The 19,760-nt window shown below is 33.5% G+C and overlaps 1 protein-coding gene across 4 annotated transcripts; it reads right to left on the bottom strand.

Moving 5' to 3' along the window:
• Positions 1–1,747: 1,747 nt before the first annotated feature.
• Positions 1,748–19,546, bottom strand: strip1 (striatin interacting protein 1). 4 transcript variants are annotated; one of them, XR_015521310.1, is made up of 21 exons: positions 19,395–19,522; positions 18,509–18,578; positions 18,339–18,413; positions 17,640–17,774; positions 16,797–16,917; positions 16,643–16,711; positions 15,841–15,947; positions 15,629–15,756; positions 15,076–15,258; positions 12,572–12,792; positions 12,431–12,496; positions 12,284–12,347; positions 10,861–10,932; positions 10,714–10,788; positions 8,543–9,123; positions 4,448–5,123; positions 3,787–3,887; positions 3,602–3,668; positions 2,732–2,836; positions 2,451–2,655; positions 1,748–2,317 (listed from the first exon to the last, which is right to left on the bottom strand). XR_015521310.1 is itself a non-coding variant. In XM_087303163.1 (21 exons), exons 1-21 carry the CDS (start codon positions 19,497–19,499, stop codon positions 2,070–2,072), a joined length of 2,445 nt encoding a protein of 814 aa, XP_087159289.1. In that variant the 5' UTR covers positions 19,500–19,522; the 3' UTR covers positions 1,748–2,069.
• Positions 19,547–19,760: the final 214 nt, after the last annotated feature.

The raw sequence follows: 19,760 nt of genomic DNA, 5'->3' as shown, positions 1-19,760 counted from the left end.
TTTATATACATAGATTTATATCGATACATTCATTCAAACATCCTCATTCCTTCATACATCCATGCAGTAATTCATAAATGCATGTACATCCATTAATTCATACATACACAATGTGCATGCATACATCCATTCATACACTCATGCATTTTATTTACTCATGCATTCATGGATTGATGCATTTATTAATGCATGCATTCATGCATTTATATACATAAATTTTTATTCTTGTCTATATTGACTATATAGTTCATTTATTAATAAATTTGAGTAAATGCATACATAAATACATTTAAAATGTATGCACAAAGTCATATATTTATACACATTTACATTCATCTATATTTTTTATTTATCTATACATGCATTCATTCATGCGTTCATACACACAATAATGCATTAATGTACATTACAGTATACTTGCTTTCATTCATACATTTATATGCATTCATGTACATTCATCCATATATGTATGCATTAATTTAAATATGTAGTCATTCAAGACTTCATACATTTAAATAAAGGCATGCATTCATACATATACATTTATTCATTCATCCATATACATTTATTCATTCATCCATATACATTTATTCATTCATCCATATACATGTATTCATTCATCCACATACATGTATTCATTCATCCACATACATGTATTCATTCATCCACATACATTTTCATTCATCCATCCACATACATTTATTTATCCACAGACATTTATACATGTATCCACATACATTCATTAATTCATCCACATTCATTCATTCATCCATCCACATACATTTATTTATTCATCCACATACATGTATTAATTCATCCACATTTATACATTCATTCATTCATCCATTCACTTACATTTATTCAATCATCCACATTTATACATTCATCCACATACTTTTTTATCCATCCACATACATTCATCCACATCCATTCATTCATCCATACATTTTTTCATTCATCCACATACATTTTTCATCCATTCACATACATTTATACATTCATCCACATACATTTTTTCATTCATCCATCCACATACATTCATATGCATTCATTCATTCATCCACATTTATACATTCATCCACATACTTTTTTTTCATCCATCCACATACATTCATTCATCCACATACATTTATTCATTCATCCATCCACATGCATGCATGCATTCATTCATCCATCCACATGCATTCATTCATTCATCCACATGCATTTATTCATTCATTCACATACATTTATTCATTCATCCACATACATTTTCATTCATCCATCCACATACATTTATTTATCCACAGACATTTATACATTTATCCACATACATTCATTAATTCATCCACATTCATTCATTCATCCATCCACATACATTTATTTATTCATCCACATACATGTATTAATTCATCCACATTTATACATTCATTCATTCATCCACATACATTTTTTTCATCCATTCACATACATTTATTCAATCATCCACATTTATACATTCATCCACATACTTTTTTATCCATCCACATACATTCATCCACATACATCCATTCATTCTCAAACACATCCATAACTTTTATACATTCATGGTTATTTCTTGCTGCATGCATTTATACATTTCTATACATTCATGCTTGCTAATTCTAATGTATAAATTCATGAGTTTATATATATACATGCAATCATTCATTCTTGCATACATTAATTCGTGCATGAGAGAAATAGTGGTTTAATTTTGCCATAAAAAAAAAATAGACATTCAATCAAGTTGGGATAGGAATAAGATTGTATTGCATTTGAAACTTCTATGTGAAGCCATACAATGGAAAACACATCAGAACACTCATACAAGATAATTACAGTCTTTCACGATATCATCAGGTTTAATATTCAGGAACAGATAATAATCAAAAGCAGCAAAAATAATAAACATAAAAAAGAGCTCTTAGCAACTCTGACTAATGAAGTTCCTCTCTAAGAGTAAAACTGCAGGTTTAATACAGACGGGCTGTTATTTTACACAGTCAGGAACTGGTCCCTGTTTCTGGACTCTAGCAAGCGTAGTGTTGTTGATGGAGTGAAGGTTATTTTCACTGAAGAAGCTCCTCCCAGGAAATGGGTTTGGAAAAGACCTCGCGCTCCAGCCAGAGGTCATAGTTCATCTGGAAGTCTTCAGGAAGGTCAATCCTCTGTCCCAGGACGCTCTGCAGACAGTTGTCCACCGGGAGGAACTCTGGGTTGCTCTGGTTTTTGTCGTAGCGGCGGCTGTTGAAGCGCTCAATGTTTGCACGCAGGGCACATTCTTCCGCCTGGAAATCCCACGGCCGAGCGTCCAGATCTGCTGTCAGAAACACAGAGGACACATTCATTAATCAAGGCCCTACACAGATGGACTCCAGTCAGCTAAATGAATTAAATAGTGAAGACCACAGTTAAATTAAATCCCCCTCTTTTTTTTACTGCCGCCTCACCGTTTCCGTAAGCCCAGTCATCATTGAGTCGATGACGCACTTTCTGGTAAATGGCCGACATGGTTTTCATGTTGCTCTTCCTCCACTGGCGGCCCAGGTACTTGGTCTGCACTTTGAGCAGCTTGAGCACATAGAGCTGCATCATGGCCTGCTTGACCTTCAGCGCCCTCTTCAGGATGGGAGCTGATTTGAACACCACCAACATCTAGAAGAGAGCAAAACTGGAGGTGAGCGCTCTGTTGAAGACAGTGAGATGTTCTTGCTCCTGCTCTGGGTCTTACCATGGTCCTGGAGTGCTTCCATTTGGTGAGTTTGTTCAGGATGCGCAAGAGATTAATACAGGAGAACAAGTTCCTCCAGCAGAACTGATTATTATCACCGGCTTCCTGTAATCAAGACATAGCAAACAACTCAAAGACACGTACATTAGCATGATTTCTGAAAGATTTAGGAGGGTACATGACATTTTTTTTTTGTTCTTAATTTAAAATCATTTTGAGACAAACACAAAAAAGCAAAGGCAAAACACTGTTTTTTTACCTTCAGATCAGAGACATAAAAATGTCTTCTCGATATAAATACATGATATAAAGTATTGTTTTGTATCAAGCAGGTTTATATTTACAAAACTGCCTCATAGTGATGTTAAATAGTACAATTAAAATTGCTGCACACCTCTAATTAACCAGTCTCTGGACAGCATCACACACTGCCACTAGATGGTGCTACTAACTACACATTATTATTGTATCACAGACGTAACCAACTGTGGATATCTGTAATAATTAAGTTTAATCACATCACTAAACATCATCAATGCAGAAATTACACTTATGCTTTACCTTAAAATGAACCACAGGGAAACAATCCCTCATGAAAATCCTTTTTAAAATGCCATGATTAAATGAATTTAAGACTTGCAGCCTATATAAGATCCTAATTCATAGAAAAGCTATATTAGACTTTAAGTGTGTGTCCACTAAAGCATTTTTTTCTTTTTCGAGCTGAGTGTTTGTTTTCTGTTGTTGTCACTCATCTGTGTCACTTTTGAGCTAGTCATCTGATCATAGCGGAGGCAGGACAATACCACAACTGTCAACAAATAATCTGCTGAAGCCTTGTAATTAGTCATATTGAGGTATTTTTCTTACCAGACTCTCTGCTGTGAGTTCTGGAAGCTCATGAATGACACAATGAGGGAAATCCAGAGCTGAGATACTGCAAAAGAGAGATGACAGACATAATGCATGACAAGAAAAAATAAATAACTGTGGTTCAATAAAGTGCAGACTTCATCTGGATTATTTTGGACCAGTGAATGTTTTATGGGTTTCACCTGTTTTTAGCAGTGATGTAGGACATGATGTTCTGGTTGAAGAATTTGAGGATCAGTGGGATACAGTTGGCAAACACCAGATGCTGTGCCATGTACTCAAACTGCAGAACAAATCAGGAATCAGTTTACTCATCAATTAAGCTTTTACAGCTCATTTACTAACACTGTGAAGCCCAAATTATCACTAATTTTGTAAGATTTATCAAAAAGTGAGCTATTTATATCTCTTTTCCAAACAAGCTCATAGCAAACTGCCTTAAATAATGTGTGTGTGTGTGTAAGTACAGTTAATATCAGAATTATTAGCCCCCTTTAAATTTGAAGGTCAAATTTATCAGCCCCTTTAAGCTATATATTTTTCTAATAGTCTACAGAACAAACCATCATTATACAATAACTTGCCTAATTCCCCTAACCTGCCTAGTTAACCTAAATAACCTAGTTAAGCCTTTAAATGTCACTTTAAGCTGTATAGAAGTGCCTTGAAAAATATCTAGTCAAATATTATTTACTGTCATCATGACAAAGATGAAATAAATCAGTTATTAAAAATGAGTTATTAAAACTATTATGTTTAGAATTGTGTTGAATAAATTTCTCTCAATTAAACAGAAATTGGGAAAAAAATAAACCTGAATAATAATTTAGACTTCAACAGTACCTGATAGACATGGTTGAGTTTGAAGTGTTTCAGCAGCAGCAGCAGAATGGCTGAAATGGCTTTGACGATGATTTCTTTATGGCGATTCACATCTACACCCAACTTCATGCTCTGAAGAACCGTAGTGCTGGAGGGAAACAAAACAAAGTGTCAAAACAAAGGTGAGGATATTTTGGAGTGAATTTTTGCCACCAAACGCACAGTCCACTTTCTACTGAAATGACTGATTTTTGCCCACAGGATTTCACAGAGCAACAATAAAAGTGTCCACGACTTCACTAAAGATGTGCCAACAAATGTGGTAATTACAGTTTAGTGAGATTTTAGTTTACAGGGAAATAAAAAAAAAAAAACCCACACCAAATAATGTCCATTTTCTACTGAATTTTACCCAACAATAATATTTAGTAAAGATGCATCTATGGTAAGTGGTAATAATTTGATTTAGTTTAAGCAGTTTAGTGACATTTTACTCAGTTTTAGACCAATTTTAAAATTAGCATAAAAAAAGTCAACAAAATAAATGTTGAATTACTTGAATTTTTAAAAATAATTTGACTATATTTTAGCTAGTTGTAACATTTCCTAATTTTATTTAGTATGTAAAGTAACAGAATAAATAACAACACAGACATAAATATATATATATAAACATATGTTACATAATATTACTAAACTAGAACCTAAAGTTCGTTGACGAACTTTGATGTTGGCTTGAGAAAGCCAACGTGACTGCGCCGGGGACTCAAAGGCAGTTGGCAGGAAGCACAGCGGTTGAGAAGTGGTTGCTAGGCGGTTGCTAAGATGTTGCTAAGGCATTCCTAGGTAGTTGCTAGGGTGTTCTGAGTGGTTTCTAGGCTGTTGCTAGGGTCCACTGGACTGTTAATCGGAAGGCCTCATTTACATTTTTGATCAAATCGAGAGAGAGAGAGAGAGAGAGAGAGAACTGATTTGTTCAGGTTGTTTAATGCAGATCACTATAGTATAGTTAGTATTTATAGTATATATTATAATCTGAACAAAATTACATTATAATAAATATCATATAAAGAAAAATATTAAATTAAAATACTAATGAAACAATAGCACATGCATTTAGTTAATTTGTCTTTTATTTAATCAGTCTTATCAGTTTTGCAGTTAATAAAGAGTACAGTCAATTTACAGTAATTTGCAGCGTTATATATATAGTTATATAGTTATATACAGTTTACAGGAAGAAAATTGCATTAAATACAATATTAGGCCATCTTCATCACGTGGTTAATTCTGACCAATGACGTTGTTCCACCCCACTGGCCACTAACACAATGTTATAATCGTAATATTTAATTGTCATCACCTGGGTGATTTTATTTTTTTTTTGTACAGCATAGACCAAAAGCTTGGCTTTCATTGTCATTATCACAAGTGAGGAGAAGGCTCTTTTGCGGCACAGAATATTGTTTTGAAAGAAATATCTGAAGTAAACTTATGTTTTTGCTAACATAAAAGGGGGATGAAAAATAATCCTTATAACCCTAACCATAAATGTGTGTGTGTGTATGTATATATATATATATATATATATATATATATATATATATATATATATATATATATATATATATATATATATATATATACACACACACACACACATATATATATATATATATATATATATATATATATATATATATATATATATATATATATATATATATATATACACACACACACACACTGTTGAAGTCAGAATTATTAACCCCCAGTTGATTTTTTTTCCCCTTTTTTAAATATTTCCCAAATGGTGTTTAACAGAGCAAGGAAATTTTCACTGTATGTCTGATAATATTTTTTCTTCTTGAGAAAGTCTTATTTGTTTTATTTCGGCTAGAATAAAAGCAGTTATTAATTATTTAAAAACCATTTTTGGGACACAATTATTATCCCCTTTAAGATATTTTTTTTTTGATAATCTACAGAACAAACCATCGTTATAAAATAACTTGCCTAATTACCCTAACCTGCCTAGTTACCCTTATTAACCTAGTTAAGCCTTTAAATGTGACTTTAAGCTGTATAGAAGTGTCTTGAAAAATATCAAGTCAAACATTATTTAATGTCATCATGGCAAAGATAAAATAAATCAGTAATTAGAAATAGGTTTTTAAAACTATTATGCTTAGAAATGTGCTGAAACAATCTTCCCTCCATTAAACAGAAATTGGGGAAAAAATAAACAGGGGAGCTAATAATTCTGACATCAACTGTATGAATATATATATATATATATATATATATATATATATATATATATATATATATATATATATATATATATATACAGGGCTCGAAATTAACTTTTTTACTTGGTAGCACCGGTGCTCCCAACTTCAAATATTCAGGGGCACCAAAATAAATTTAGGAGCACCAGAAAAAATTTAGGAGCACCCACCAAAAATGAATGAGCACCGCTGCAAATTGCTTTTTAAGGGATTTATTGTATTTTAAAACAACATCAATAGGACTGACAAAAACCAGAAACAACTATCTAACTAATGCTGCGAAGACATTGATATTTGTGTGCAATAATTCTAAAATGAATGTCTAATAATTAGGCCATAGAATATTAGTGATGATGAAAATGACAATAATAGTAACAATGAATTCCATTTCTCATTATGATACTGCCTTGAATGTGCATGAATGTAGGTTATCTGCTATAAAATGTCTGTTACTTTATATAAAATAATTGTATAGTTTGCATCAACCAAAAATGAAGCATTGCAGTAAGAAATATTGATTTTGTACTGCTGTTTTTATATGCATGTCAATTTAATAAATAATATTTCTGCTACAAAACAAACAAAAGATTATAATAAATAATTCAATTCAATGATGAAAGCTGCAAAGCAGTCATCAGTAAATAAATAAAAAAATAATATACACCTCAAAAAGGAATAGACAAAAGAAAGAAAGTAACACTATAAAGAAAGTATCACTCTTTAAAAGTTTTGGTTTCAGTTTGTGTCAATTTAAAGGTTCAGTCTGAGATGATCTTCATTTTTCTGTGTTAGTGGAAAAGCAGGCGATTCAGCCGACCCAATTTATGAGCAGGCAGAGCAGGATTCTTGCACTAACCATCGGCGCGATACTGGTCTTTGTTATGAGCCGCAGTTTCAGTGATCTCAGCTGGTGGATCATTATTCACCACGTGACGTGTCACGATCTCTCTCATCTACACCTCAATTTTAGGTGGGGTTTGCAAACCTGTGTGCTTTAAGTTTTTACTCTTCAGCCGTTTGCATTTCCCGTGGTCATAAAAGCTCCTTCCCTGTCATCTGACAGCGGAATACCTTGAGTGATTGACAGCTAATATGAACCAATATAGCGGCAGGGAAGAGCGATTCAGAACGTTTTTACAAAAAATCAAAACAGGTCGCACTACAACCATTATCAGCAGTTGCACTAATGCGCCCAAATATGTTATGAGGTCGCATAGATTAATTTTCAGGCGCATATGCGACCAAAATGGTCGCAATTTCAGCTTCAAATGTTGTAACAAGCACGTCTGAAATGAGCCCGAATTTCTGTAGATTCAAAACAGTCAGTCCGGATATCCCCGCCTCTTAAAGGGCCAGTACTAAATTACAAAGGGCTCAAAAATAGTCTTCTGGCGCCATCTCGTGGACACTCTGACACGCTTTGAGTCTGAATTTTACAAATTTAATATAAAAAAAATATTTATAGGAAAACTGTTATTTATAATTACACCAAATAAATATGATAATTATCTGTAATTTCAAACACATCTTTTGGCCAAATTTGAGGATTGTATACTTTTTTATATGCCCCAAATACTCGATACAATTTTTTAATAAAAAAAATGTTAATTAAAAAACTACAAATCTTATCGGCATGAGGACATACAGCAACCATCTCATGAGCAGTAGACAGCTTTTGACCAAATTTGGGGCTTGTAGCATCTAAGCCCTGGGAGGAGAAGCGATTGCTTTTTTTTGGTCAGAAGCCGGAATAATAATAAGAATAATAATAATAATAAGAATAAGTTTAAGTAGCATTACAGTATGTTGGCTTTCTCAAGCCAACATAATTAAAACGGGAAAAGACAACTACAAAAGAAAAATGTTGCTATTTACTTCAAGTATATGTATGTATGTGATCAGACAAGTATTTCACAGAAAATGTATTGAATATTAATAACCTGAGGATATTTTTACAGCATCTTATGACACCAGCTCACTGTTGCTCTGGCAACTAAGATGATAAAGGAGGGGGTTTGTGTTTAAATGACTCACTGATTCAGCATCAAACAGACACAAACTCTGACTGAATCAGAGTGACTTTTAAATGCAGTCAATTAACTCTTTCAGATCATCTTCTTTTCAAATCTTCTATTATTTTAATATATTGTATTTAGCATCTGTGTAGATATATATCTTGCTTCTTGTGTGTGTTTTTATATATAACACTTCTTTACAACATATTATTTGAGGTGGATGTGACTTATGCTACTGGATGATCCGTGTTTTGTTAATAAAAAAATTGAAATACAATAAAAATCACTCTTACGGCATTTCCTCAGGCAGAACATCGGCCAGGATGTTGATGGAGTCAGTCTTGGCTTTGGATGTAGGAGCTGCAGCCAACAAGATCTTGAGGAGAGCAATCTGAATGCAGAAACATGAGAATGAGGGATGAAGAATTCATAGTGTTCGCGGTGATAATAAAACAATATTAAAAATCGTATTCTTTACACCACAAAGGCTGTGTGCACTGTGGTCAGTACATATATTGGATGTCACTCTTGTTAGACCCATTCACTTCAGGTTTTGGAGTCTCTTCTAATGTTCTGATGAGTTGATTCAGGTGTGTTTGATTAGGGAGAGGTTGAAAAGGTGTACTGTTGGTGTGCTTTAAGGAACAGGGTTGGGAAACATTGAATTACACTACAGACTTAACTACATTGTGGTCATGTGATGTGAGAATGTCAGACTATAAAAGAAGAATCAGGTTATGGATATTTTTAGACAGTTATGATGCCCTATGTATATTTAATATAATTATATTGTGTAGTCCTATAATGCACTTTTGATTTTCACTTGCACTTTCACTTTTAATAACGCTAATCAACAGCGCCATCTAGCGGCGGAGTGTGGAGATATATTGAGCTAACAGTATTCTTAAAGGGACAGTTCAACAAAAACTGAACATTTTCATCACTTACTCACGCTTGTCACAAAACAGTTTTTTTTTCTGTTTAACACCAAAGAAATATTTTGAAAAAAGTTGGAAACCTTTATTTGTTTTTCTTACTGTAGAAGTCGATGATTACAGGTTTCCAACATTTTTCAAAACACATTATTTTGTGTTTAACAGAGGAAAGAAACTCAAACAAGTTTGGAGAGTAAACAGTGAGTAAATGTTCATTTTTTTAATGAACCATCTCTTGTTTTTACACAAACTATTGCTGAAATAAATTATTGCTGATGCAAAGTAATTACTGTAATCATCTTCTGTTTGAATTTCATCATATTAGCAGATGAAAAGTTTGCACAAACTGACAACCTCTTTGTTTTAACAATATTAGGAGGACTAACAGGATGCACATCTAATAACTTCAACATTTGTGTAACATTTATTTTAGGAAGCTGGATATTAATTTACCAACCCTGTTGCAGGAGGCTCACCAACTGTACATATTTTGGATGTCTGAATTACACTACAGACTATTATTGCACTATTCATACAAAATGAAGTTTCACAAACTAATTTCGAGAGGAGCATGTGATATGATTGACTGCAGCTGGCCACTCATCTACACTCATTAGCTAGCCAATCAGATCGATCCAAACTCACTACAAGTAACCTAGCTAAGAACTACTCCCTTATCTTTGTTTTCCCGAAGAAACCCCCATCCACCCCTTCTCCTCCTTTCCTCTTTTGCCGAGGGTAGCTCTCGAGAACACCTGATCTCGTACTCCCCTCACATGCTCTATGGACCTGGCGGGAGCCCTGGGCTCAACTATCTCCGAGCTCAGGGTTCTCTCCAGGGACAGCATGCCAAACCTGCTAACTTGCTAACAAGTTGTCAAACAGTATCTAAGTGTGAACTCTTGAAATAATGTTTTGTTTATTTATTTATTTTTTTTTTGTTGAGTGAACATTAAATCGTAATTGCAATATTGGTCAAAAATATCACTAATTTCTACATTTATCCAGTTCTGGAGATAACAGCTGAAATGCAGTGTGTGTCTCACCATGTACTGTGGTAAACTGGGTAAAATGCCCTGATAGAGGAGCTCTGTGGCGCACAGCTCCAGTTCCTCCTCACCCTGAAAATAAACACAGTGTTTGTTACTCTTGATCAGAGGTGGTTGTGCGGGTGGAGAATATTGGAGACTCACGCCAGACAGAGGTGTCTTCTGAAACTCCTCTTCTTTAGCAATCTGCACCTCAGCGATGGACACGTACTTGTGCTGAAACACACACAATGTAGATTTCAACAGAAAACTAATGCATTTCAGTAGAGCAACATATGAATATATACACAGGAATATATGATTTTACTATAGTGAAGATGTGTGAAAGGTAAAGTCCAGATCGGATATGCGGCCGGCCGGAAGTGGGATATGAATATAGTAGCATTTTTTATAACACTGTATAAGAATAATTAATATTTTTACAGTACTGTGATGGTTGAGTTTAGTATTGAGGTGGGGGTAGGAGTTAAAATGTATTGAATAATTGAATAGATAACATAAATAATACTTAGTACACCTACTGTTTTTACCTTACTGTGACGGTTGGGTTTAGGGCTGGGGTGGGGGTAGATGTTAATAAAATACTATAAATAGGAAATTTAATACATAATATAAATAATTCTTGTTAACTTCTGGCCGCAACCATATCAGATCTAGCATCAACCTGTGTAAAACCTACAGCATATGAGCAGTAACGAATTAGTGCTTTTACAAAATGGTGAATAATGAAATTTAATAGGACTTAACAATAAATGGTTTAAGCAGTGATAACACAATGTGTGTCTGCAATAGTCATATTTCAGGATTAGAGCATTTATTAAAAAAAAAAATATATATATATATATATGTATATATAAATATATATATATATATATATTTCATGCAGCCCTAGAATGTAACAATAATAAAGCAATTATACACAAAGAGAAACACAGATGTAATATTATGCATTGGCCTTAAAAATGAAACAGTTAGCTCATTAAACTATATACTGATCTATGAACATATTTCGCTTTTTTTTTTTTTTAAACATTTAAAGTTTACATTTTAAATGGGAAATTTGGTTGTTTTTATTATTAATAGGATTGTATTTTATTGTAAATTAATAATATATAATAGTATGAATGTATATTAACACTTCTTTTATATTAATCTTACTATTTAAAATACAAGAAAACGTTCATTAGTCTTACAAAGTAAAACATAAATTATGAATATTTAATTTGATCTAATTTGAAATATTAAGTTATTATTAATATTAATTATTATAATCATATCATGGTATAAAAAACTCAAATTATATTTGATAATTATAATTATTTTATAATTTATTTTATTTATTTTAATGTTACTAATATTTTTTAGATAAATATTTTATTAGAATAAAAAAATAATATAAAATATTTTATTATTTTATTATTTCATTTACATTCTACTAAATTCTATATATTTATTTTATTTTTATTTAAAAATGAATATGTAAATTAAAACTGGACAAACATTAATTATTCATGAGCAGGGGTGGAGTTATGTTAATCAGTCAATGTTGAGGTGAATGGCTGTTTACCTGTTTGAGAGTCTTGATGCTTTCGTGTATGGGCCTGGGCAAACCGACCACAGTATCTGTATCACTGCAACACAAATACACACACTCAATCATCACTGCAGCTTTTAGCAAATAAACAATCCAGCAACATGAAACAAACTCACTTACTTCCCTAGCGTGTAACCGATGAATTTACTTCTGCTGGACTCCAGGAAGCTCTCAATGTCTTTCTCCCTGTTAAAAGAAAACAGATATAAGTTTGAACTTGAGGAAAGCATCAGCTGAGGCACACTAAACTGAATGAAATACCTGACTTTAGGAGCCCAGGGCAGGCCTTTAGGGAAACACATTCTCTCTGTAGGTGGATGAGGGATGGGCGGAGGCATGACCTCATCACGCTCCAGAGGGAAAGGCTCCGCCTCCAGAGAGTTGTCATTATCATCGTTTTCCTCCTCATCTTCATGAGAGTCATCCGCCTTATATGGATCCTTCTCATTAAATGTGTCCAGATTGTCTTGCTTTATGAGAGCCTGGAGGAAAAAAAGTGTAAATCATTTTTATTTTTATTCATCACTAGTGCTGTGAAGTGATACAACACATCCAAAATAAAAGTTTAGTTTTATGTCTTTATTCATTCATTTTCTTTTCAGCTTAGTCCCTTTATTAATCCGGGGTCGCCACAGCGGAATGAACCGCCAACTCATCCAGCACATGTTTTACGCAGCAGATGCCCTTCCAGCTGTAACTCATCATTGGGAAATGCATAGAGCATGTCTTTGGACTGTGGAAAAAAACCGAGCACACAGAGGAAACCCACGCCAACACGGGGAGATCATGCAAACTCCACACAGAAATGTCAACTGATCCAGCGGAGGCTCGAACCAGCAACCTTCTTGCTGTGAAGCGCTACCCAGTGCCCTCTATATTTATTATGTAACAATTTTTTATTACCATATTTTTGTATTTTATACATACAGTTCAGTGCTTACCACAGGTTTGAAATATATTTGCAGTGGTAGCCAGATTGCAGCACACCATTTACCCATATCACATAAGTAGTTAACTATATGCAACAAGCAAAACAATTTCATTTTTAATAATAATTGTTCAATTTAATAATAATTGTATTTATTATGACAATTTATCCATCCTTTCAATAGGTTAAAGTAAAAAAGCTTTTATGCTATTCAGGAGTCATGTGCACACACTGACAGGTCAAATCTGCTTCTCTCTTTCAAGTTCAAAGCAAACTTGAATGCCGAAGCATTTTATATATGTATATAAAACAGCTGGCGTAATACATTACATCATCAATTTAATACAATAATCAGCATATGAGAAATAAATGACAGAAAAGTTAATAAAAACAGACAATATCTCTAAAAAATAATTATAATTGCAAGATTAAAACAAGTAAATTTATGTAAATAAGGCAAAAGTGTTGATTAAATATTACTAATGGTGAACATATATTTGACAGTCAGTTTAGATGTCATTTTGTCCTCTCCCAGTATATAGTAAAGGTTTTCAACATTTAGATTCATTCATTCATTTTCTTGTCAGCTTATTGCCTTTATTAATCTGGGGTCCACACAGCGGAATGAACCACCAACTTATCCAGCATCTGTTTTACGCAGCGGATGCCCTTCCAGCTGCAACTCATCAATGGGAAAGTCGTTTATAATAATGAATATTATTTACTTTTTCTCTCAGTATCGTGGCTGTGTGTGTGCTGTCAGCTCTGAAACCAGGTGGAGAGTAGTCAATGTTCAATGCCGGACTTTTTACGAGATTTAGAAACCCGGGCCGGACAAATTTTTTAAGTTCCAAAAATTAGCGTCTCTGTGGATCTGAAGACCACATGAAACTATCTGCACGATGGTTGACAGGTCTCGCGGGCATACAATGAAACTGGTAAATAAGAGAAGATTTTCTACTACTCAATCGCGGATGTTTGGTTATATTGAGCGGATGCAAAAGGTGAAAAGAATGTTAATAATAGTAAAAAATAAATGAGTCACTAAATATACCGTTAATATACCTGTGCGACCCACCCAAGTAAAGTCTATTTGAGGGAAGCACTGCAGATGAAGTCAAAATTATTTCCCCTCTGGGGAATTTCCTTTTTCAAATATTTCACAAATTTTTCAAAGAGCAGGGAATTTTTTACAGTATGTCTGATAAATATTTTTCTTCTGGAGAATGTCTTATTTTGGCTAGAATAAAAGCAGTTTTTATTTTTAATTTTTTTAACAATTTTAAGGTCAGTATTTTTAGACCGTAATTTTCAATTATCTACAGAACAAACCACTGTTATACAATAACTTGCCTAATTAACCTAGTTAAGCCTTTAAATGTCACTTTAAGCTGTATAGAAGTGTCTTGAACAATATCTAGTCAAATATTCTGTACTGTCATCATTGCAAAGACGAAAAAATTCAGCTATTGGAAATGAGTTATTAAAAATATTATGCTTGGAAATGTGTTGAAAAAAAATTCTGTTAAACAGAGATTGGGGAAAAAAATTTGCAGGAGGGCTAAAAATTCTGACTTCAACTGTGTATATATACAATGACATTACAAATATTTATATATTACAATATTTATATAAAATTTCCATAACATATAATTATCTTAGAAATAAATATAAATAAACATTTCCTCAAATATAAACATGCATGTTTGTAATTACATATAGTCAACAAATATACATTGTACACACATATAATGTAAATACAGATGTATATTTGGGATGCGATGACTTGTTTCCCAGCACTATTTATTGCTTTATGAAATGTTTGTGATGTGTTGACCTTGTGTTCCCTCCTGGCACGTCTCTGCTGTTGTTCGATGAGGTCAGAGGCGGACGCGGGTGGAGACGCGGCTCTCATGCTTCGCACCACCCGAATGCTGTCCTCCGGCAGAGGAGGGAGACCCAGAGCTGCCCGTCTAGAGATCTTACAGGACTGCAACTGCTCGAACCCTCCCAGAGTGAACTGTGATGAAGAAGCAAACACACAGAGATGAAGGAAATACATTAATATGATGCTAATTCTGTTTCAATGATTTGGAACGTCTTCGTTTACAAATATCATGATATATTGTGGTTGATAATCATGTTTAATTTTAGTTGTATTATCCTTTTCTGTTTTGAATATGCTAAAAGATTAAAAAAAATAAAATGGTGCAATTTGAAAACAGTGCAGTGACTTTGAAAATACACTATATGCTTGGCTGCTTCATTCATTCATTTTTGTTTCGGCTTATTCCCTTTATTAATGTGGGGTGGACACAGCGGAATGAACTACCAACTTATCCAGCATGTTTTTATGCAGCAGATGCATAAGAGACAAAATAATGTCTCACCAGGATGCTCTTCCAGAGCAGCAGCAGGACCTTCTTCATGGGGAAATGAGGCGCGTGGCCACTGCAGAACTTGGTCACCATCCCAAACAGCATAACAGAGACCGGCTCATGGTTATAGAGAGGAGAACCTAACAGGATATGATTGAGTTATTTTATTCACTCAAACATGAAAAAATAAAGCATAATTTTCCAGATATTGTCATGAAACTGACCAAGTTCAGACTTGAACGTTTCTTTGATGGTCCTCCACTCTGGGCTGTCTGTGGGTTCTTCACGCTGGATGGTTTCCACCATCAGATACATGATGTTCAGTAACACCCTAAAAACACACGCATGCACAGGTTTATGGACTAGAAATGCCTCTTAAAAAATATAAATAATAAAATAAATAATAAATATGTAAATAAAAAATTCCATTAATTAAAAACAAATTACAAACGACAAATAAATAAATATTGCACACACTTACAGCAAATCTACTCAATCAACTTAAACTAATTAATAGTACAATAAAATGAATGTCATGTGTTCATTTACTTCAATTTTAAAACACATGTTCAATCTTGATTAAATTAATTTTTGCTTCAAAGGATAAAAAATGGGTAATTTCACAAATTAAATACATTTTAGAGATTTATTTAACATTGTTCAAAAAGTTATAGTGACTAAATATATTATAAAATGCATAATATACAAGATATGTATATATGTTAATATATCTTTTGCCAAAAAATATAATTATACTTAGGTTTCAGGTAAATAAATGAAATACAATTCAGCAAAAACAAAAAAGTTCAAGGAAATAGTAAAATAATACATAAAGTTTATAAATAACAAAAAAATTATTTTACAGCTAAAAAATGTTGATGCTTAGAATACTAAATGTAACAAAAATAAAAAAGTTATATAAAAAAATCAATGGCTTGATTTATATATTACAATCTATGTAAATGCCTAAAATAAACATCCCTATCTAGTTGACTTCTGGTTAGCATGTAACACATGGTGTTGTACCTGAGGTCGGTGCTGTCAGCCAATGAAATGGCAGGTTTCCTGACGGCGCTGCTGCATGCTGCACTGTTACTGAAAGACAATAACAGATATGCATTATGCAAGCTCACAGATGTCTGATATGAAATTTATATCTAATCTGAGCAGTTTATCTCACTCGATCTCCATGTTGAGCAGCTCCACCAGCGCAGTAAATGCTCCCACGTCCAGCAGCAGGAAGACGTTATACCTCATCCAGTGCTGAACCTCCAGTTCTGAAGAACACTCGCCGAATGTTCCTGAAAACACACCGTTCAGAGATCATTAACTCTGGGCTTTCAATCGAATCAATATAAAAAATACAGAACACACATCAGAAAAGCAAAAAAAGCTCCACATCTCAAAAAATAAAGCTAAATATTTCAATACAAGCTCAAAAACTCAAAGTGGGCTCCAAAAATAGCTAAATATTTTATATTTTTTGTTATTTTTTCAAATATTTTTAGGAGACTTGTATGTCTTAATATATTATAAACGACTGTTCCTTCTGAAAAAACAACAACAACATTTTTATGTTATAAAAAAATAATCAGCATTTATTTTGGACCATGGAGGCTGCTGTTATTTTTGATGATGTAATCTGATTGCTCCCCCTACTGGTGCTCTACCTGTTCCTACAGTAAACGCAGCACAACTGTGGATACAAAATGCTAATACTATGCTACATTGTGCCAATTTTAATTGTAATTTTCAGATGAACAGCACTAAAAAGAGACCTGATGTATATAATTACTGCTTTCCCAGTGATAAGAAGAGAAAAGACTGAGATGATGACTTTAGGGCTTTTGGTAAACTGCAGATATAAGCACACACTTAAAACTAAACATTGTAACATCAGTGTTTATACAATCTTATGAGTGAGAATTTAAATATTGGCTATTATGGAGCTGTAGTGTGCCAACTTTTGAGCTGTTTTTTAATCAAATCAAAGCAGGAATGAAGATGATGAAGCACAGTTCACCTTGTGCCATGTACAGAATGGCTCGAGCCACTTTTAAGCGGCGTTCTCTCCCGATCACTTCCAGTCCGTCCAGCAGACGCATGGCATGAGCTCTGCGCTGAACCGAATCCAGCTCGGTCCACTTCTGATCGGGCACTGTACACAAAACATTTGCTTTTCTGATTATTTCTATACAGCTTTTTGCACTTCCTCAAATATGAGAATTGAAATTCTGTTGTTTGATTCATTGAAGTGCCCATTTTAAGCTATTTTAAATTTAAATTTATTTTACAGTCAAATTTAAGACTATTTTATCAAGAATCCAATTTTAGACAATTTTATCGTGCATTTATCTATTTCACTTTTACATTAGTAAACAGACAAAAGCTACTTAAAATTTAATCTGAAAAAATAAAAAATAAAATACAAAATAAATAAATTTTTTTACACCAACTAAGCAAACCAAAGTTGCCATAAGCAGGAAACCCAAACTCCATTAGATGATTTTGAGATTTAGTATATGAGCAATTCCAGTGTTACGGATGTGACATATGGTGAAAACTTGTTCATGGCAAGGTTGACATTTGCATGAAATTGCTCATATTTCGATTTAGAGTAGCCAAAAATGTGTCTTATCAATACAAAACAAGTAATGATAATTGAATGTGCGTAACTATAAGACACTCAAGCAAAAATAATAAAAAAGTGATCAACACTTACAATGAGTGTGGAAGTCTTCTTCGAAGCATTTTCTGTTGAGTAGAAACTCTGGTCCCTCTGTGTAACTGTACAACTCTGCAGACAGAATTTAATACAGAAGAAATATCATGTTATATGAAGATAATGAAGGCTGTTTGAGTTTTATGTGGCATTATTACAGTAGATCCAACCTGATAATTCAGCTGTCCATTTATCAGCATCTGAATATTCAAACTCCAGATCAGGAGCCTCTGATAAACCCTAAAAACACAAACACATTGGGGGAAAAGTTGGTTTTATATCTGTGCATTAAAGCTTTCTCCTTTATAATATAATTTCAGAAAAGTATTATTTGCTAGTTCTAAATAGTGAAATGAAATCAATTGAGGTAAAGTTGGTTTTAGATTCACACATTTGTTTAGTGACACACTCCCTATATTGTCTACCATGGTACATTGAATATTCGGTATAAAATCACATGCCATATGACTTACGATGTTGTATTTTGCTAGTCAGTGGCTGCTAATATGATTTCCCTATTAACAATTTCCAAATAATACTTTTCAGAAATTATATTACCAAATAGAAAGTCTTAATGCACGAATATAAAAGCAACTTTACCTCAATGTGAAATCATATTAGCAGACAACGACATTGTTTAACTTAGTCATTTAAATCGTAATAATCTTGCTCTGAAGTCACACTGCATGTGATTTCACACTTAATATTCAAAGTACCGTGGTAAACAATATAGGGAGTGTGTCACTGAACGAATATAAAACAAACTTCACCTCAATCACAACACAACAGATTTTGTTTGTCAATCATCCAACGCCTCTATCAATAATGGACATTAACTTAACTGTTGATCATTTTAAAAGTTTAACAACTATATATTGGTAACATGAAATTAAATTATTTGATTAATAATCCTCGTTTTATATTTCGAGCTTGTTTGTTTAATGATTTCTCTCATGTTTTGGATGCTGATGCTAACACTGCTCTGTCAAAACAGACCGCATCCGTTTACCGAATATACAGTCCAAAAGTACATAAACATATTCATTTGATTCTTACCTCGGAGTCTTTCCTCTGGTTTCTGGTAAATTCGCCTCGCATTTTATTCGGCAGCATTTGATTTTGTTTCTGTTTGTTGTTAGCACATAAACCGACACCGTCCATCTCACACTCCACTTCCTGCTCCCGCTCGCCTCTCGCGTCACGCTGACACAAGTCTCGCGATGTTACAGATGGAGGCGTAAGCAGCCGCTAAATGACGCGATGTTCCAGACGGAGTTACTTGCATTCAGGCTAAACTTCTTGGAATTGCCCTCATTCAATGACATTTTAGTGTGATATTCTTAATTTCATAAAACATTATGTGAAGATAGATTTTGAATTTATATATAAGAATGTTATCTTTGGTTTCCATGAATGTGAAAA

Source organism: Danio rerio, chromosome 22, assembly GCF_052040795.2.
Source record: "Danio rerio strain M-AB ecotype USA chromosome 22, GRCz13ab, whole genome shotgun sequence".
Taxonomy (NCBI): domain Eukaryota; kingdom Metazoa; phylum Chordata; class Actinopteri; order Cypriniformes; family Danionidae; genus Danio; species Danio rerio.
Note: the sequence above shows the minus strand (reverse complement) of the source record. Positions and strands in the feature narration are given on the sequence as shown.